Raw genomic sequence first — 19,556 nt, forward strand, 5'->3', positions numbered from 1 at the left:
CCACTTAAATGCAATAAATTACATTACTACTGCTGAAACAGCACTGAAACAGCCACTGAAACTCTTCAGTACTAATGATAATGTTTTGAGGTCTTGTTTGGGAAATACAGTTGAAGTCTGAAGTTTACATACACCTTAGCCAAATACATTTAAACTCAGTTTTTCACAATTCCTGACATTTAATCCTAGTAAAAAGTCCCTGTCTTAGGTCAGTTAGGATCACCACTTTATTTTAAGAATGTGAAATGTCAGAATAATAGTAGAGAGAATGATTTATTTCAGCTTGTATTTATTTCATCACATTCCCATTGGGTCAGAAGTTTACATACACTCAATTAGTATTTGGTAGCATTGCCTTTAAATTGTTTAACTTGGGTCAAACGTTTCAGGTAGCCTTCCACAAGCTTCCCACAATAAGTTGGGTGAATTTTGGCCCATTCCTCCTGACAGAGCTGGTGTAACTGAGTCAGGTTTGTAGGCCTCCTTGCTCGCACACGCTTTTTCAGTTCTGCCCACAACTTTTCTATAGGATTGAGGTCAGGGCTTTGTGATGGCCACTCCAATACCTTGACTTTGTTGTCCTTAAGCCATTTTGTCATAACTTTGGAAGTATGCTTAGGGTCATTGTCCATTTAGAAGACCCATTTGCGACCAAGCTTTAACTTCCTGACTGATGTCTTGAGATGTTGCTTCAATATAGCCACATAATTTTCCTGCCCCATGATGCCATCTATTTTGTAAAGTGCTCCAGTCCCTCCTGCAGCAAAGCACCCCCACAACATGATGCTGCCACCCCCGTGCTTCACGGTTGGGATGGTGTTCTTCAGATTGCAAGCCTCCCCCTTTCTCCTCCAAACATAATGATGGCCATTATGGTCAAACAGTTCTATTTTTGTTTCATCAGACCAGAGGACATTTCTCCAAAAAGTACGATCTTTGTCCGTATGTGCAGTTGCAAACCGTAGTCTGGCTTTTTTATGCCGGTTTTGGAGCAGTGGCTTCTTCCTTGCTGAGCGGCCTTTCAGGTTATGTCGATATAGGACTTGTTTTACTGTGGAAATAGATGCTTTTGTACCTGTTTCCTCCAGCATTTTCACAAGGTCCTTTGCTGTTGTTCTGGTATTGATTTGCACTTTTCACACCAAAGTACGTTCATCTCTAGGAGACAGAACGCGTCTCATTCCTGAGCAGTATGACGACTGCGTGGTCCCATGGTGTTTATACTTGCGTACTATTGTTTGTACAGATGAACGTGGTACCTTCAGGCATTTGGAAATTGCTCCCAAGGATGAACCAGACTTGTGGAGGTCTACAATTTTTTTCTGAGGTATTGGCTGATTTCTTTTGATTTTCCCATGATGTCAAGCAAAGAGGCACTGAGTTTGAAGGTAGGCCTTGAAATATATCCACAGGTACACCTCCAATTGACTCAAATGATGTCAATTAGCCTATCAGAAGCTTCTAAAACCATTACCTAATTTTCTGGTATTTTCCAAGCTGCTTGAAGGCACAGTCAACTTCTGACCCACTGGAATTGAGATACAGTGAATTATAAGTGAAATAATCTGTCTGTAAACAATTGTTGGAAAGATTACTTGTGTCATGCACAAAGTAGATGTCCTAACCAACTTGCCAAAACTATAGTTTGTTAACAAGAAATTTGTGGAGTGGTTGAAAAACAAGTTTTAATGACTCCAGCCTAAGTGTGTGTAAACTTCCGACTTCAACTGTATTTGTCATGTATTTAGTGATGCTTGTTCTGTGGGGTTTGTGCTCCAGTGTTTTGCTAATGCAGGTGTTGCATTCATCTGTGTTTAACACTGGCGAACGTGATGCACCCCAACCCCACCACAAAATCTCTATGTATGTTCTCAAGCTGCTACCATCAGCTGGGGCTTTGTCAACCAGAATCTTCACAGATCTCTTAATGATCGCTTAACGAGACTTGTGCTTCCTAATTGTTTAAGAAAGTCTAAGAACCCAATCTGGCTTCCCGGAGAATTTATAAAAATGACTGAACCCAATCTGGCAACCCGGCGCATTTATTAAAATGGGTAAATCTCAAAACAAGCTTTTATGAGCCATTTAGCAGATCTAGGTCTACAGCATACGACTACAATATAAGCGCTCCTATTTCCGTATGTGTGTGATATGTTTAGTCAGTTTTCATACTGAAATGAATCATAATATCCTAAGTGCCAGCCAGGCTATCACGCACCAACTCCCTGTCACTCATTGGCATGACAAACATGTTTGCACAAACAGGTCTGGGACCAGAGCTAGGCTAGAATCATACTGTCTGGAATGTGTTCTATTTAATCCCAACATCAGTTTGGGCAGAAAAGAGAACATTTACAAATACATCTTGTTCTGCAACTTATAATATATCAATGAAGTAAACAATGTAATCTATACAAATCATGTCCACATTGTACTACTAACATTGTACAACACTTCCTTCGGCTGCATTTCCTTCCAATTCTCTGCTGCCAATGACTGGAACGAATTGCAAAAATCACTGAAGCTGGAGTCTTATATCTCCCTCTCTAACTTTAAGCATCAGCAGTCAGAGTAGCTTACCGATCACTGTACCTGTACACAGCCCATCTGTAAACAGCACACCCAACTACCTCATCCCCATATTGTTACTTATCGTCTTGCTCTTTTGCACCCCAGTATCTCTACGTGCACATCATCATCTGCATATCTATCACTCCAGTGTTAATGCTAAATTGTAATTATTTCACCTCCATGGCCTATTTATTACCTCCCTACTCTTCTGCATTTGCACACACTGTACATAGATTTTTCTATTGTGTTATTGACTGTACGTTTGTTTATGTGTAACTCTGTGTTGTTGTTTTTGTCGCACTGCTGGGCTTTATCTTGGCCAGGTCGCAGTTGTAAATGAGAACTTGTTCTCAACTGGCCTACCTGGTTAAATAAAGGTGAAATAAATCAAATTAAAATAAAATCATAGAAATTATCAGGTTATCTCAGGGTTACCAGTACATTGAAGTGGGAGGATAACATGAATGTGAGAAATAGCTGGATTAAATGATTTTCCAACAACAACAAAAAATGACAGCGATTATCTCTAATCTGTGGATTTGAAATATCCCTCTTGAATGACCTTTGTGTTATTCAGAATTGGCATGGCCGTTGCAAACTATCGCAGATGCATGTGACCTCACTCTTTGAATCACTTTGTTAATGAGTGAGGTGTGTGTCAGCTGGCCAAATAAGGGGCCGAGTAATGGGCTATAATTCAATGTCATAACTTTATGTTAATGCATTCTTTAAATGAAGGACGATACAGGTTGAAATATTCAATGGACAGGTGCCTCTAGATTATAGGAAGTCAAGCCAAATATATTGAGTGCCCTAGTAGAATATTTCCTTTCCACATCATTCAGTACTCAAGGACACCCCTTGAAGAGGGCATTTGGCCCATTTGATCATTGTTTGAAGGACTAGGACAAACAATATAGAGAGAGCACTACTAAACACACACACTTGCCATAAGACTAAGGGCAAAGGATCAGCTCCCCAGGGAACCACACTTCAGGACAGAATCTCAAAGGGTTCAGAGCCAGCCTTTGAGTCTTGAACTGAATACTGATAGACTCCCTCCCTCTGTGTGTGTGAGTGAGTCTTACTGGCTGGCTGGTGGAGCCAACTGAGGATGTGCTGTTCTTACTGTTCTACTGCAGAGGGTCATGCTGTGCTGTGCTGTGCTGTGGGCTGCCTGCCAGACCATGTGCCGGAGTTAAAACATCAACCCCCACTACTACCACCATTACCACCAGCAGCCTCTATGGCAGCCTCCTACAGCGTGCACACCCCCGGGACCCTCTCTCTTTGTGTTTCCTGCTACTGTCACTCGGGGACAGGAAGGAGGGGCATGGCTTTGTTTTGTTCTGCCTTTCATGTTCTTCTCCTTCTGATCCGTGCTCCCTTGAAGCACAGTGTGATAGGTGTGGGGATGTCAAAACAGGTTATGTCATTTATTGTAAGATCAGAGCAATCAGCAGCAATGGAGGTGTGTGTGCGTGCACGTGTGCGGTATACACACACTTGACTTGATGTGACTGTAAACGACACGGAAACGAAGGAGTATCGGGGCGTCACCCAGAGAATGTAGCTGATAGCTGTAACTGTATTATTGCATTCGTTACTGAGTATCAAGACTGTTCATTTACCCAATTAACGTACATCATTATATATAGCAGAGCCATGAATGAATAGCAATCAGATTAAGAGCATGGGGAAGCCTGTGGGAACCGTAGTCTAACATGGTCTGTGTGTGCCGGCAAGGAGGCCAAAAGGCTCAGGGGTTATGTGTGTGTGTGTGTGTGTGTGTGAGTGAGAGAGAGAGAGAGAGAGAGTCACTAAGTGACAGTGAAGAAAGAGATTTTGCAGGCTTTGTCATTCCAGCTACGTGTTTCTTGACCTTCCATTTTAGTAAATTGCTGCATCAAGGCGATTGCATTGAGTGCGGTTTCAGTATGGTGGATGGGTTGAGCGCTAGTGCTGTCCATGGTGCTGAACAATTCAGGGCTACTGGTGGTGCTGAATGGAAACCTAAACCCCTTGTTTTACATAGTGGAACATCATGCTTTTCCCATACTCTAAAGCAATGAACTATAAATGAATACCAATTAACTCTGAGGAACAAAATCCCAATAAAACTGCAAGGTTATCCACTTAAAATGTACATTTTTGACAACTCAAAAGCTTCCATACATTGCATTTTAACGACAGCTGCCTCTGCGAAACGCATGCAGTTTTTATGTGGTCCTCAGGATTCCCTCATCTGGGCCTATAGTGTATCCTCCCTGGACAAAATGTTCAGAGCAGAGCACCGGTTTGTGCTATGGCCAGGTTACATGAAAATGTTGTTACATGTTGTCTTCTTCAGAAAGCCATGCTGTCATAATAGGGAGCACTTTGAGGGCATCCTTTAAAGACATGGAGGGATGTTTCATTTATGACACTCTGAAGGACCACAGACCAACATGGGAGGGGAGAGGAATCTCTAGTCGGCTGCTGGTGGTGGAAAAAAAGTTAATGGGATGCCTTGAGTCACAGCACTTGGATGGAGATGAAGTCAAGATCATAGATTTACAATGTGTAGAATTTGCATTATACGTGGCCGACGGCGGCCATATCGGTGGGGCTATTTGTATCTCTAGCCTGACTGATTTTATACCACATTCTCACCACATGACCTGTGAATATGTATGCCGTCTAGGTAGGTCTAGGTAGAATTTAAAACCCTCTCCATTCTGCCATGTCTATTTATACGGTTTGGAGCAGAGTGCAGAAGTGATAAAATGGCTCCTGGCGGAGTGTTTTAGTCATCCACAGGGAACGTTGTAGAACCACATAGGGACACACTGATGCTCTCTAGCCACTGCCTTTGTGTCTGTTTCTATAATTCATGGCAGGGAACCAGACCTCTACACACTTTAGATGGAAGATCCCCAGATGGAGGGAGAGTAACTTGGGTTGATGGGGGAAAATAGCTTTCAATACACTCAGGATCACTTTAGCCTTTGCTCTCTGCAACTGTAGAACTCCCACCGAACAAGGGAGGCCTTTTAGCCAATAAATAATGAAAAACAGCTATATTGTGAAAATATGCTGTAAAGAAACGAAAAAATGGAGGCAGATTTTTCTCAAATGTTAATGTTTCCTGTCGCCAAAAGTGCTCATTTTGGTTCCTTAAGAGACCGAGGTCGAGACTCGTCTCGATTGTATGACTGAAGTGCTCTCTTGTCGTTGAATATTTAAATGCCCTCCATCCAGTCCTGGGGCGAAGGGGGTATTAGCCTAGTTATTCCTTAGAGAGTTAAAAGAGAGGCAGGGCCCGGGGAGGGAGATTGAAGCATCTCTTTTTGGCATTGTGCTAATGGAGACTAACGCATCATGGAAAAGCTATTAACTTGTATGTGGCTGGCTGAATGTCTGGGTAGAGGTCTAGGTGGTTGGGGGTGAAAGAGAAAGGGGTTTTAGCCAGGGCTCCCTCCTTTCTCTCTCTCTCTCTCTCTCTCTCTCTGTCTAGCCTCTTTACCCCTGCTTGCTGGAGCATGGTGAGTGAGTAGCCGTCCAAGCTGAACATACTGCTGTGTGGATTGTGACGAAAGCCTGCTAGCACTAACGGCATGAGGTCTCCTCAGCCATCAGAGCTTGACAAGAATGCGATTCTCTGAACCAAGCGTTAATTGTTCTGACGATCATAGCTGGCGGTGGTGCCACAGAATAATCCACAACTAGATGGGTATTTGAGGATGGGAGCACTCAGGAAAAGGAAAATGGCTTTTTGACACACTTCTTGCTTGAAGAATAGGACAATGCTAGACTCCATCCTCGCGAAAACCTTTCTGCTCCAACAGAGATGGTTTTAGAAATGTTTTGGGGAAAGCTGGAGAGTGTGCGTGACACATATGATCTGAAAGATCCTTTTCAAAGCATGTAGGTTAGACATAGCGAAGATATTTCGCTGAGCAATGCTTGCACAATGAGTAAACTGTCCAGAGACCAGAATACTTGTTACCTCCCAGTGCTCACACACGCAAACACACACACGCGCACACACAGACGCACGCACGCACGCACACACACACACACACAAACACACGTGCGCAAACACACACACACATCCAGTGCAGGGAGATTGCTGATTGTGTAATTTGCCACTGTAGGCCGTTGTTTGTTTCAAGCGTTTTACGGACCTGATCAAAAGAAGGGAAAATCAATGGATGTAAGGAGTAACCAAGCAATAGGATGTAAGACTTCATTCAGGAGGCTATGGCCAACAGACTGTGTGTCATCATGAGACTGGCTGTCATTCACAGCTAGGCATTAGGCTATAAGCCCAGATCTTAAAACAACTTCAGGAAATGACTCGATTCATTCTGTTCAGAATGGCCAAGAGATAATCGTTCTGTTTTTGAATTTGTTGCTCAGTTTTAGTTCTTTGGGACCTTTTGCAGTTGAATCCAAATGATTGATTCTAGGCCTTGAGTGGTTCTGCTATCTTTGGGGGTTTTTTTGCAGCAAAAGCTTTTCAGAAAAGACCAATTCTTCTGCTGAAAGGGAAAGTGCTTTTCGATTTCCTTGAAAAGTGTTGCTACATGCCCACGTTTTTATATTGATTACAGGCTTCATGGTTGAATGGTTGCTTTATTTATTCATGCAAAGTAGAGCCGCTCTGTTTTATGATGATGATGATGATGATGATGATGGTGGTGGTGATGATGATGATGATCATTGAACTGACCATTTGAATCTTTTATTATCATAGTCTTCTCCTCTTTTTAAATCCCTCCCACAACTTTTCCTTCCTGCAAAAACAATGAGCATATTTGCACTGAGACAACAGGGTCCCCACATCAATACCCGAATCCCTTTCCCTTCCATACATGACCTGTTTTTGAGGAACAGTCTCCCCCCTTCTGCTCCCTGCTAGTCTGTGACATCAGATCTCTAGTGGAGGGGCATTTTTCATACACTGCCTCTCCTCCTCCTCTTCCTTTAAATCCTCTTACTACACACACACACACACACACAGACACACACACACACACACACACACACACACACACACACACACACACACACACACACACACACACACACACACACACACACACACACACACACACATACATATACACACACATACACACACACACACACACACACACAGTGGTGGATTTGTTTTGGCTCTGATGAGGAGGATTAGGAGATGAAGGCCTCAGTTCTGAATCCGCCACAGCAGTTTGATTTAGAGTTTAGACCAAAAGCCTCTTCAACACAATGAGACACACGCTGAGACACAAACATGCCGACCGACTGCATGGCTGGCTCTCTGAAACCCACCCCCATGATGGGATAATGGGGGTGATATTGTCCAACTGATGGCTTAAAGATGATATTTTTTAGGGATATTTAAGTATCAGCTGATTAAAATCCATGCTAAATTGTTTTCACTGGGGTTTTGTGTCCGTAAAGAAAGGCTACTGACAAAAACATGTTTTCTGATCTTGTCTTTATTGTTATGTGGCCTTACCACGTTGTACCGCAGACGTCAATGCAGCGTAGCGTGCCGGTGCGAGGCTGGAGGCTAAAGTGTGAACGAACACACTGCGACACATCAATCTGTAGGTGTTCGTCACACACTGTGCGTTTCTGACACGATGTCCTCCATGTTCCGTTGTGCCCTGGCTTGGTGTGGTCATTGCACTGTCACAACAATGTTACTTCTACCTCAAGGTTTCAAAGTCAACTGGAGAGTGTTAGTCTCGAGGCCAGTCTTTTGTATGTGAAACAAAATCAACCGATGGTGTCTATTGTGTGTTCTGTATGATTTGGCCCTGTGAAGGGTTGAGAGTGGCAATGATATATTTTGACTCTAGGCACACTCTATGCAAAGCTTGTCCAAGCGAGGACGCCAATTTTAGTGCTGCTGATACAAAACCAATTTCACGGATCTCTAGCATTAGTTTGAAGCCTGTTGTGCTTTGACGTCTCGATTGCGTCATTAATTTCATTTACTGAGCCGTCCGACGGTCGTCTTGGGGTTCTCTGACTGTCTCATGCCTTCACGCTCTTAACGCAATTTCATGGCAGGACTTGGCTACAGCGGCTATGTAATGACCGTAGTAGCCAATTATGTTAAGCTATGTAGATATCCAACTCGAAGGACCATGAAAAAAAGAATGTCCCGTAGTCCGGTAGTGGGTAGGCTCTGAGAAAGGTGCTGCTCATAGCAACATCACAAATGAATAAGACGTCCATACGATCATCCTTATACCTCATTTTGCTCTGCTTCAGCCACAAGACCAAATCATCGGGCTGGCCTCCCCCCTCTGGATCCTGGGGCACCCTGCCGGGAACCCCCTATGGCTGGGACATGGGCTCTTCCAGGGACGCCCGAGACTACTTCAGCAAGTAAGTACCATCCTTCCCCAGAGGGGTGTACAACAACAGTGTCCAGGCCAAAACCACCCCCCCCCAACAGTTGCAAATCATTCTGCTTCTAGGCCTAATTCAAGTCCACCTCACTCAGCTATTAACATTCTCATCACTTGTTTTAGCATTATAACACGTGACACACTGTTGCTCAGTGAGTGCGCCTTACAATATAATTAGTGAGTGTGATCACATACATTGTTTGATTAATAGTCCTGACATAAACTTGAAATGATCCTCTGATCAAATTTCCCCCACATGCTTCATAGGGCGTGACAAAGTGTGATTACTCAAAACGTCAGTTATGACAGGTGCTAGTGAACGCGTACGCTGTAATGGAGATTCCTAAGGATTATGAGGACTAGTGTTGTGTTTTTAAAGGTCAGTCGTTCCAATTTTGTCTGGAAATTTCAGACACGTCAAGTTCTCCCATGTCCTTTATCAACAGCATGCCAATGGAATACTGATTTCCCCACCTCCATCCCTTTATCCCTGTCTGACGTAGACTGCCTCAGTGTCTTGAATTCTTTCGGAATACTGATTTCCTTTACTACTTCTGTGGATGCATACAACACACCTTTTCTCCCCTGAGTGACGCAGGAGTTCCGAACAAGGAAAGGGTGCTGTCTCCTATCTCTAGACGTGTCACTAGCACGGAGGCTTCTTTGATCCCAGTGAGAATGGGGTGACGTTTCCAGAGATGACACCGTAGTGCAGATAAGGGAGCGTGACAATTGGATTTCTAGGCGTGAGAAATAAATGGATGAGGACAGGTAAACAGAAGAGATTGTAATCCTAACCTAACCTACTGTTACAGGTTTAGTGAATGTTGCTGTTCTCCTTCATGGCAAAGGGGAATGCACGTGCTTGCCTGCCTACGTGTATGCGCGAGCCGCACCATCTGAGGTGTGAGACAGGTATTAGGAGGATAATATATGGCTGGTCTCAGAGAAATATATCTGGCTTTGTGGCGATATATTTCTCTGATTGGCCTGAGTATATTGGGCGTAAAGGACTGAGTGGATTTCAAATACATCACCCTCTCTGTGCACTTGGGATAATGATAATACACTGAACCCTCTGAATTCTGAATCCCAGACAGTCCACACTATTGATATTATCCTTCGATATCCAGCGAGTATTAGACATTCCGGTGTTTACTGTGCTCTTGGTATACCCATGTATGGATGACCTGGTCCCGGTCTGTGTGGATCCGCTGCAACATCACGGGACTGAACACGATTCATCAGAATACAGATTTAGGAGAGGGAGAGCTACAGTAAAGTAGTGAAGCTGTATTGAAACTAGTCCTGAGAAAATGGACCTGAACAGAGAGAGAATGGAGACGCCGAAAGAGTGAATGGATTATATAACCCAGAGATACTTCATATTATCACAGAACCAATAGACATTAGTTGAGAAGGGGAATGGACAGAACCAATCGGAATAGGTAAAGAGAGGGCAAAAAACTATGAACATGGAGGATGTCGACTGTGGATGTGGTGCAGTGGGTACCTCAGAAGCACAAATGTAGGATGCCACACCCAAACACATCACTAATGCCAGACAGTGAACTTTAACCTTTGACCCATTGGAGATAATGATGGTCGTGTGTGTGTGTGTGTGTGTGTGTGTGTGTGTGTGTGTGTGTGTGTGTGTGCGTGCGTGCGTGCGTGCGTGCGTGTGTGTCAGATGGTTTAGGAGTGTTATTTAGCACAGTGTAAATTAGATGTGCGAGTTATCTAAGTGGGAAGTGTCTATTTGTAGAATGATGACCCCACCCAGGGTGCCAGACTGCTGATTGTTTTTATGAATCAGGTCCTAATTGTAAATAAGAATGTGTTCTTAATTGACTTACCTGTGTAAATAAAGGTCAAACAAAAAATAATAATTACTGGAGATAACAACAGAATCATTCTGGGGCCCAATTCCAAATTGATCCCACTGCTCTCTTGCCGGTTTCTGTCAATTGTGGGACTGAAGCCAATTGTTTTAGGCAGGGAATAAAAGAGTTTGGCGTGAGGCCTACCCAATAGTAGGGAAAACACTGTTCTAGTCAAGAGAGTCCTATGTCCTTAGTCTCCTGTTGGATCAGTTTGGACTGAGAGGCTGCTCTACTGAGTCTGTCTCTGATGATGCGTTGCCTGTTCCTGTTTCCTCTCAGCCACGTATCCCAGAGCAGCTCCCTGGAGGAGGTGCACCGTCTGGACGGGGTGCAGCAGGTGCCCCCTGCCCCCCGGCTGGTGGAGATGAGACGGGACCCCGTCCTGGGTTTCGGCTTCGTGGCCGGGAGCGAGAAACCGGTGGTGGTCCGCTCCGTCACGCCTGGTATGCATCAATGTCCCACCAACTGCCTACGTCTCCCATGACCCCTCCTGGTATATCCCTCCGCCTACATCTCCCATGATAATCACTGACCGAACTCGCCTGAAGATCACTAATTTAAAGCCATATCAATATACATGACACTCTCATGTCAGAACAGGGCCGTAGCTGTTTCATGGGATCATGTCCAGATACATCCCAACCTGAAGTTTAGAAATCTACTGAACATGATATTGGTACAAAGTGTTCAAAGACATTTTAGTCAAGGCAAATAACATTGTGGTGTATGTGTCATGGATACCTTTACATCCTTGGGTTAATTCTGGCTTTCCCGTCGACCTTTCATGTGTCATTAACACTTTGTTGTCTGTATTTTGGTTAATAAGAGCAGTTCATTCGTTGTCACACGTTTGTGGTATGACATTGATGCCATGGGGCTTTTCACGCTCAGCACTTTGTTAGCAGTGGTCCTCGGCCCCAAGCGCGTCACATCTCTATCAGCCTAGGGGGTATATCAATAATCACTGTTTGATCAACAATACAATTCAATAACCACTAGTGTCATGATTGAGTATTATTAAGGAATATGGTTCGTGTTCATTTTAATGAGACTTTCGGCCCTGGTGTGATGTCGCCTATCTGCCTGACTAAATAAATGCATGAGGCAGCCACTGCCATGGATTGTATCTTGCCTATAGCAGCCTCTAAGCAATTATGAATTCTTGACATAACAATTACCTCTTGAACTGAATCTCCACTCTGCTGAATATGAGCTCACTGATACACAGTGCTGTAGTGGTGGCTTTTCACTGCTAAATAGTGTGATAATTACTATGGCACAATGCAAATGGACATGCAGTGACACCAATCAAATCATTGTTTTGTTCTCATATGACAATTTTAGTGAAATATAGTGATTATTAGTCGGTGAGTAACACCAATTACTAATGGGTTACATGAAGGACGTTGGACAGTCGAACATTTAGGTATTCCATGTTTTCAGTTTATCCCAATAATCTACTGAAAGAATATGACACATTAAACATTATCAGTCGACGGTATGAGTGTTGCTCACTCTCTCAGCTTCTCTCTATTCTATTCAGATGTTTGGAGAGTTTCTGAAGCCCCCTACGCTCTCTCCCCACGTCTCCTCTCCTCAGCCAGTGTCATCTGTCAATCCGTTTATCCAGAGCTCCGCTATCAGGGGAAACAGGCTTTCCTGTTGGGAAATAATTAGCGCTTTCAGAATCGGTGCAGGCAATCGGGAACAAAGGCCCCATCTTCATCTGTCTTGTGCCTCTACAACACAAGGAGAGAGATTGAATTGCCAGCGCCGGCTGAGAAGCTCATAATCTCCACAGGAGAGATTGGGACGCAGAAGAGTGTGTGTCACACCTGAGAATTGATGGAACGGGAGCTTTTGAGAAAAATGGCACGAGTTTTCTTTGGTGTTAGCGGGCAGTGTTGATGTTTGAAACCAGATTTGAACCCGAGACAACGTGAACATGGAGCCCAAACGTCTCAGCGCGTCTGCATTGTTTACGGCAAATGTATGTACAAATCCCTGACAATCTGTGTGTGTTTGTGTGCCTGTGCATTCGTGTGCGTTTTGTGCGCGTGTGTGCATGTTTGCAGGAGGTCCATCGGAGGGAAAGCTGATCCCAGGAGATGAGATCATCATGATCAACGACGAGGCAGTCAGCTCAGCGCCCAGGGAACGAGTCATCGACCTCGTCAGGTAGCCCTGTCTGACTGACTGTCTGTCTGTCTGTCTGACTTGTTGTCTCTGTTTATCTAGGGTATTCAGCATGGGTAACTATGTCCAGTTGTGCCGACAGCTGTTATCTCCTATGGCCCTTCAGACGCCAGACTTTTCAGGCACTTTTTGCTTTGAGAAAAGAAATTTCATGAGCAATTATTTCTGTCACCTTAACAAAGTCAAGACGTTACAAAATATTTTTGTGAGTTGACGGCTGTGATTTCCACGACACATCCAGACCATGCCCTTAGGGGGAACATCTTGCGTCCTGTCCAATTTTATTTTGTGATTATGCTCTCAGAAATGTGTCTTGTTTAGAGAGTAAACACGGATGACAGTTGTTGTATTACTGAGGGATGACCAGACTTTCTCAAAGGGACAGAATGTTGCAGAGCTAGCGTCTGCCTTCGGTCGTTTATGTATTCAACTTTGAAAAGTGAACATTGCATTTTAGTGACTGCATGTCTCACATATTCCTATCCAATTATTACTGAACAAAACTGCCAAAAGCTTGGGTAATTATATTTACATTATATAATTATATTTACAATTATGTAGCAGACATATGACATTTCTTATGAAATAGATAAATGTCAGAGTCTGAAGTGAGGCTGTGTTCTTGCCTGTTTGTTTGTGGAGACGTGAATATTTTTAATAACATCTCACCCCCCCAGATACCAGAATGTGTGTGTGTGTGTGTGTGTGCGTATGTCCATGCGTGTGTGTGCTTGTGTGTCCCTTAGTTCATTGGATTGGAAATCATTGATTTCCTGTTTACTTTGCCATTAAATTGAAGTCATTCACTGTAGCTATCAGTCAATTAAATGTGCTTTTCTCCCTCCAGAAACTGTAAGGAGTCCATTATGTTGACTGTTGTCCAGCCATACCCTGTGAGTATCTTTATTTTTAGAACTGTTGGTTATAATAACAGGTTGTAACATTGCTGCACACCCGACACAGGGATCGGTTTCATCCTGACCTCCATGCTAAATCTCTCTGTTCTCAGTCGCCCAAATCTGCGTTCATCAGTGCAGCCAAAAAAGCCAAGCTCAAGTCCAATCCGGTCAAAGTGCGCTTCGCAGAAGAGGTCATCATTAACGGTCAGGTTCCGGTAAGTTCTCCTCCTGTCACATGGTTGACCGTTGAATTTATCCATTTGACCTTTGACCACCAATTGAACTGTCAAAAGTGATTTGTGTATATTTGGTTCACATTAATTATATCTACTTTGGGTTTTTTGTATAAGTAATACTCTGTTCTAATATCCACACCAGCATATCACTTCAAATGAAACAATGTATTGGGGATGCATTCCAAATGGTGTGCTAGTATGTATATTGGTATTCAGACCTCTTGACTTTTTCCACATTTTGTTATTGTCCAGCCTAAATGTAAAATGGAAAGAAAACATTTTCCTCATCAATCTAAACCCAATACTCCATACAAAGTGAAAATATGTTTTTAGAATTTTTTGCACATTTATTAAACATAAAAAACAGAGATACCTTATTTACATAAGTATTCAGACCCTTTGCTATGAGACTCGAAATTGAGCCCAGGTGCATCCTGTTTCCATTGGTCGTCCTTGAGATGTTTCTACAACTTGATTGAAGTCCACCTGTGGTAAATTCAATTGACTGGACATGATTTGGAAAGGCACACACCTATATAAGGTCTCATAGTTGACAGTGCATGTCTGAGCAAAACCCAAGCCATGAGGTCGAAGGAATTGTCCATAGAGCTCTGAGACAGGATTGTGTCGAGGCACAGATCTGGGGAAGGGTACCAAAACATTTCTGCTGCATTGAAGGTCCCCAAGAACACAGTGGCCTCCATCATTCATAAATGGAAGAAGTTTGGAACTACCAGCGCTCTTCCTAGAGCTGGCTGCCTGGCCAAACTGAGCAATCGGGGGAGAAGGGCCTTGGTCAGGAAGGTGACCAAAAACCCGATGGCCACTCTGACAGAGCCTCAGATTTCCTCTGTGGAGATGGGTGAACCTTCCAGAAGGACAACTATGTCTGCAGCACTCCACCAATCAGGCCTTTATGGTAAAGTGGCCAGACGGAAGCCACTCCTCAGTAAAAGGCACATGACAGCCTAGTTGGAGTTTGCCAAAAGGCACCTAAAGAGTCTCAGACCATGAGAAACAAGATTCTCTGGTCTGATGAAACCAAGATTGAATTCTTTGGCCTGAATGCCAAGCGTCACGTCTAGAGGAAACCTGGCACCATCCCTGCAGTGAAGTATTGTAACGAGTGCGCTGAGAGTCGGGATGCAAGTTCAGGGAGTGAGTGTTTTAATAAATAAAAGAATAAATGAACACGAAACACAAACAACGCACCAACATGAAAACAGAGTCAATAACACCTGAGGAAAGAACCAAGGGGAGTGACAGATATAGGGAAGATAATCAAGGAGGGGATGGAGTCCAGGTGAGTGTCATGAGGCGCAGGTGCACGAGACGATGGTGACAGGTGTGCGGGATAATCAGCAACCTGATGACCTAGAGGACAGAGAGGGAGTATACGTGACAAGTATGCTGGTGTTAGCATCATGCTGTGGGGATTTATTTCAGCTGCAGGGACTGGGAGACTAGTCAGGATCAAGGGAAAGATGAACGGAGCAAAGTACAGAGAGATCCTTGATGAAAACCTGCTCCAGAGCGCTCAGGACCTCAGACTGGGGCGAAGGTTCACCTTCCAACAGAACAACGACTCTAAGCACACAGCCAAGACAACGCAGGAGTGACTTCGGGACAAGTCTCTGAATGTCCTTGTGTGGCCCGGCAGAGCCCGGACTTGAACCCGATCTAACTTCTCTGGAGAGACCTGAAAATAGCTGTCCAGCGACGCTCCTCATCCAACCTGACAGAGCTTGAGAGGATCTGCAGAGAAGAATGGGAGAAACTCCCCAAATACAGGTGTGCCAAGATTGTAGCATCATACCCAAGAAGACTTGAGGCTGTAATCGCTGCCAAAGGTGCTTCAACAAAGTACTGAGTAAAGGGTCTGAATACTTAAGTAAATGTGATATTTCCGTTTTAAATTTTAATACATATGCAAACATTTCTAAAAAAAACAGTTTTTGCTTTGTAATTATGGGGTATTGTGTGTGGCTGGATGAGGGCGAAAAAAACAATTTAATCAATTTTAGAATAAGTCTGTAACAAAATGTGGACGAAGTCAAGGGGTCTGAATACTTTCTGTGTTGGTGAGTACATCCAGACAAGTCAACAATGCTAGCAAGATATATAAGGTCATTCCTTTGTATTGGAGGTCTTTTATGTCCTGCTTCCACCTAGAACACAGTGAAGGACAACTCTGTCCTCTTCATGTAGGCTACTGTATGCCTTGTGTGTCATTCTTCTGTGTCTCCTTTCCACCCAGAACACAGTCAAGGACAACTCTCTCCTCTTCATGCAGAACGTTCTGAAGGTGTACCTGGAGAACGGGCAGACCAAGTCGTTTCGGTTCGACTGCAGCACATCCATCAAGGTGTGCGTGACACTTGGGGGGGGGGGGGGGTTAGAGTGCCCCTGTTTCCATAATTACTGTGGCGAAATGGGAGGAAATTAATGGAATATGGCGTGGGGACTCAACCTTGAATTGAAATGCAAATTGCATTCTATCCATCTTAGCTACACGGGGGCAGAAAACGAGAATAAAAATAAAAGATAGTCTTGTTTTTTTTATCATTTGGTATTAAGACATTGAAATTGACCTTTGGTTATGGTGTGATAGGATGTTATCATGACCCTACAAGAGAAGCTGTCCATCAAGTGCATTGAGCACTTCTCCCTGATGCTGGAGCAGCGGACGGAGGGATCGGGCAGCAAGCTGCTACTCTTGCATGAGCAGGAGATGCTAACTCAGGTAGGAATTACTGCAGGCATGCTAACGCGAAGTCATTGGTTTGACCTTTACTGATCCAGAAAGTCCCATTGAGGTCAAGCGACCTCTTATGTAAGGTATACCTGGCCCAGAGGGCAATTCATGACAGAGATCAATCAATTTATAAAGTCCTTTAATAATTTGAAAAAGAGTGGAAGAAAGAGAATCATAAATGTAACTGAACTAGACACCCATAGCCCATATCAGGAGGATAGGTCTCAGTATGGAGCTCTCTAGCTACAGGTCCAGGTTATCAATATCCCAGAGAGAATGAAAGTCATCCATATGTTGCTAGCCCAGAGTCACCCTTGTGATCCCATTCTGCTTCCTAAAAGCACTCCCACCTTGGCCTCTTCACTTAGTATCCTATAGATAAGAGGCAATTCTATTCCACTACACCACAATCACACTCCAAGCTTCTAGCTGAAACAGACAAAGTACACATCCCAAATGGCACCCTATTCCCTTTATAGGTCACTACTTTTGACCTGGGCCCATAGAGCATCCCATAGAGCGCTGGTCAAAAGTAGTGACCTAGGGAATAGGGTGCCATTTGGGACGTACACACACACTTCCTGCTCAGTATTCATAGAGCGACTCAAGAACACAGCATGATTTATCAAGTCCGGCACAGCAGGGCGCCTCTGCTTTCAATGTTTTAATGAAAGTGTACTGCGATCATAGTGAGGATATTATAATATGCATCACCCTCATCCTGCATAGACAGCCCTGTGATGATAATCAATAATGGAAATAACCGATGAATAATAAATTATTATAATTTCAAGGATGAAAATAGTTATGTAATAGGTTTTGTCATGATTTTTGTAAGAGTCTGAAATCTGTAAACTCAATGCTCAAGACGGTACACTCTTAGGGAAAAAAGGTGCTATCTAGAACCTAAAAGGGTTCTTCGGCTGTCCCCATAGGAGAACCCTTTGAAGAACCCTTTTTGGTTCCAGGTAGAACCCTTTTGGGTTCCATGTAGTACCCTTTGGCTCCTACATGGACCCCAAAAAGGTTCTACCTGGAACCAAAAAGGGTTTTCCTATGGGGCCAGACAAAGCACCCTTTTGGAACCCATTTTTCTGAGAGTGTACCTGTGAAGGAAATAGGGAACGAGGGCAAACTACTGACCAGTGTAGCACTTACAGTATATCTCCCTCTGCGTGTCTTAATGAATTCCTGTCCCTTGACAGAGGCCAAGAACCTGTCCAATGGATGTAAATTTGCCTGACTTGTATTTGCAACAATGACTCACCCTGTCCTTAGCACATACCTTACCATCCCATTATGTCCTTAGGAATGAATTTACCTGACCATTTTATGAAGTTTGACATCATACCTAGCACCTTGAGGGACCTTGCATTTGATGTTTTCCGTTTTGATGTGTCACATCAGTATACATTTACAGCGTAGTAAAACATTGAAATATTTTCTCTTTCACACTTTCCCCCCTCCTTTTCTCACATTCTCTCGTCCTCTTTTTCGTTTCAGGTGACACAGAGGCCAGGGTCTGATAAGATGAAATGTTTCTTCAGAATCAGCTTCGTCCCCAAGGACCCGGTGGATCTGCTCAGACGGGATGCCGTGGCGTTTGAATACCTCTACGTTCAGGTGAGAGCACCGCAGGAGACCTGGCCCAATCATAGTGGAGCATAACACAAGACCGCATTCCTGTATTCTCAGGTGAACTTGTCTAACAAGCATTGAGACCAAAGCATGTCAATAATGGCCTTTTGATCAATGCGTATCAAGTTCAAGTTTCCCATCCAAAATTGGTTGGTGGTCCAAGGTTTTAGGCTCATTCAGAACTTCATAATATTTGCTGTCCTCTTGGGATTTACTATTCAAAGCAATAGTGCTTCTATGTTAATGACAACAATGTCGGTTTCTAGCTTGGCCTTCCTCTACTTGTAAAGAGAACAAAATGTATCTATTTTGAATGGCTTTGAGTCGTCCACTGGTTCTAACTGTCCCTCCTGGTGTTCCGTAGAGCTGTAACGATGTGGTTCTGGAGCGCTTTGGCTCGGAGATGAAGTACGACGCCGCGCTACGATTGGCCGCTCTGCAGATGTACGTCCTCACTATGACGACCAGGCAGATGCAGAAGGTCTCGCTCAAATACATCCAGTAAGTCCAGCTCCTTACTGTTGTAGTTGTTTTACACTGACACATGGGCGACGGAGCTGCTCAAAAGGAGTCTTTTGTACAGGTGCATAATAAGCATTGATAAAAAGGTGAACACTAATTTGCATTATTTCCACGCCCTTGAATATCAAATGCCTTCTTAATTTCCAGAAAGGAGTGGGGTCTAGCCCTTTTCATCCCACCAGCAGTGATGACCAGCATGAAGGAGAAGAACATCAAGAAAGCACTGACGCACATCCTCAAAACCAATCAGAACCTAGTGCCTCCAGGAAAAAAGGTACAGTACGGATTCCATCGTCGCAGCTCGCTCTCTCTCTCTCTCTCTCTCTCTCGTGTGCTTAGCAGAGCTGCCCTCTAGAGGAGTGTAGCTGTCTCTGTTTGCTGTCTTTTTTTTGGTTCATCATCAGTTATGATGTCATGTGTATTTGAGACTGAGATACAGTCAAAGC

General features: G+C 43.8%; 1 protein-coding gene across 3 annotated transcripts in view; it reads left to right on the forward strand.

The window, feature by feature from the left end:
* Window positions 1-19,556, forward strand: part of LOC115196087 (FERM and PDZ domain-containing protein 4) — a 67,281-nt gene that overhangs the window by 40,983 nt on the left and 6,742 nt on the right. For 2 of the 3 annotated variants that reach the window (XM_029756618.1, XM_029756619.1), the window contains exons 2-11: window positions 8,842-8,958; window positions 11,144-11,307; window positions 12,940-13,042; window positions 13,908-13,953; window positions 14,070-14,174; window positions 16,453-16,560; window positions 16,807-16,938; window positions 18,454-18,573; window positions 18,953-19,089; window positions 19,258-19,384. In XM_029756618.1, the coding sequence (XP_029612478.1) occupies window positions 8,842-8,958; window positions 11,144-11,307; window positions 12,940-13,042; window positions 13,908-13,953; window positions 14,070-14,174; window positions 16,453-16,560; window positions 16,807-16,938; window positions 18,454-18,573; window positions 18,953-19,089; window positions 19,258-19,384 (1,159 nt within the window). Of the gene's footprint in view, window positions 1-8,841; window positions 8,959-9,236; window positions 9,753-11,143; window positions 11,308-12,939; window positions 13,043-13,907; window positions 13,954-14,069; window positions 14,175-16,452; window positions 16,561-16,806; window positions 16,939-18,453; window positions 18,574-18,952; window positions 19,090-19,257; window positions 19,385-19,556 lie in introns of those variants that run through there. The other variant, XM_029756620.1, reaches the window with a different exon arrangement.

The sequence above is a fragment of the Salmo trutta genome, chromosome 6, assembly GCF_901001165.1.
Source record: "Salmo trutta chromosome 6, fSalTru1.1, whole genome shotgun sequence".
NCBI classification, from domain to species: Eukaryota; Metazoa; Chordata; class Actinopteri; order Salmoniformes; family Salmonidae; genus Salmo; species Salmo trutta.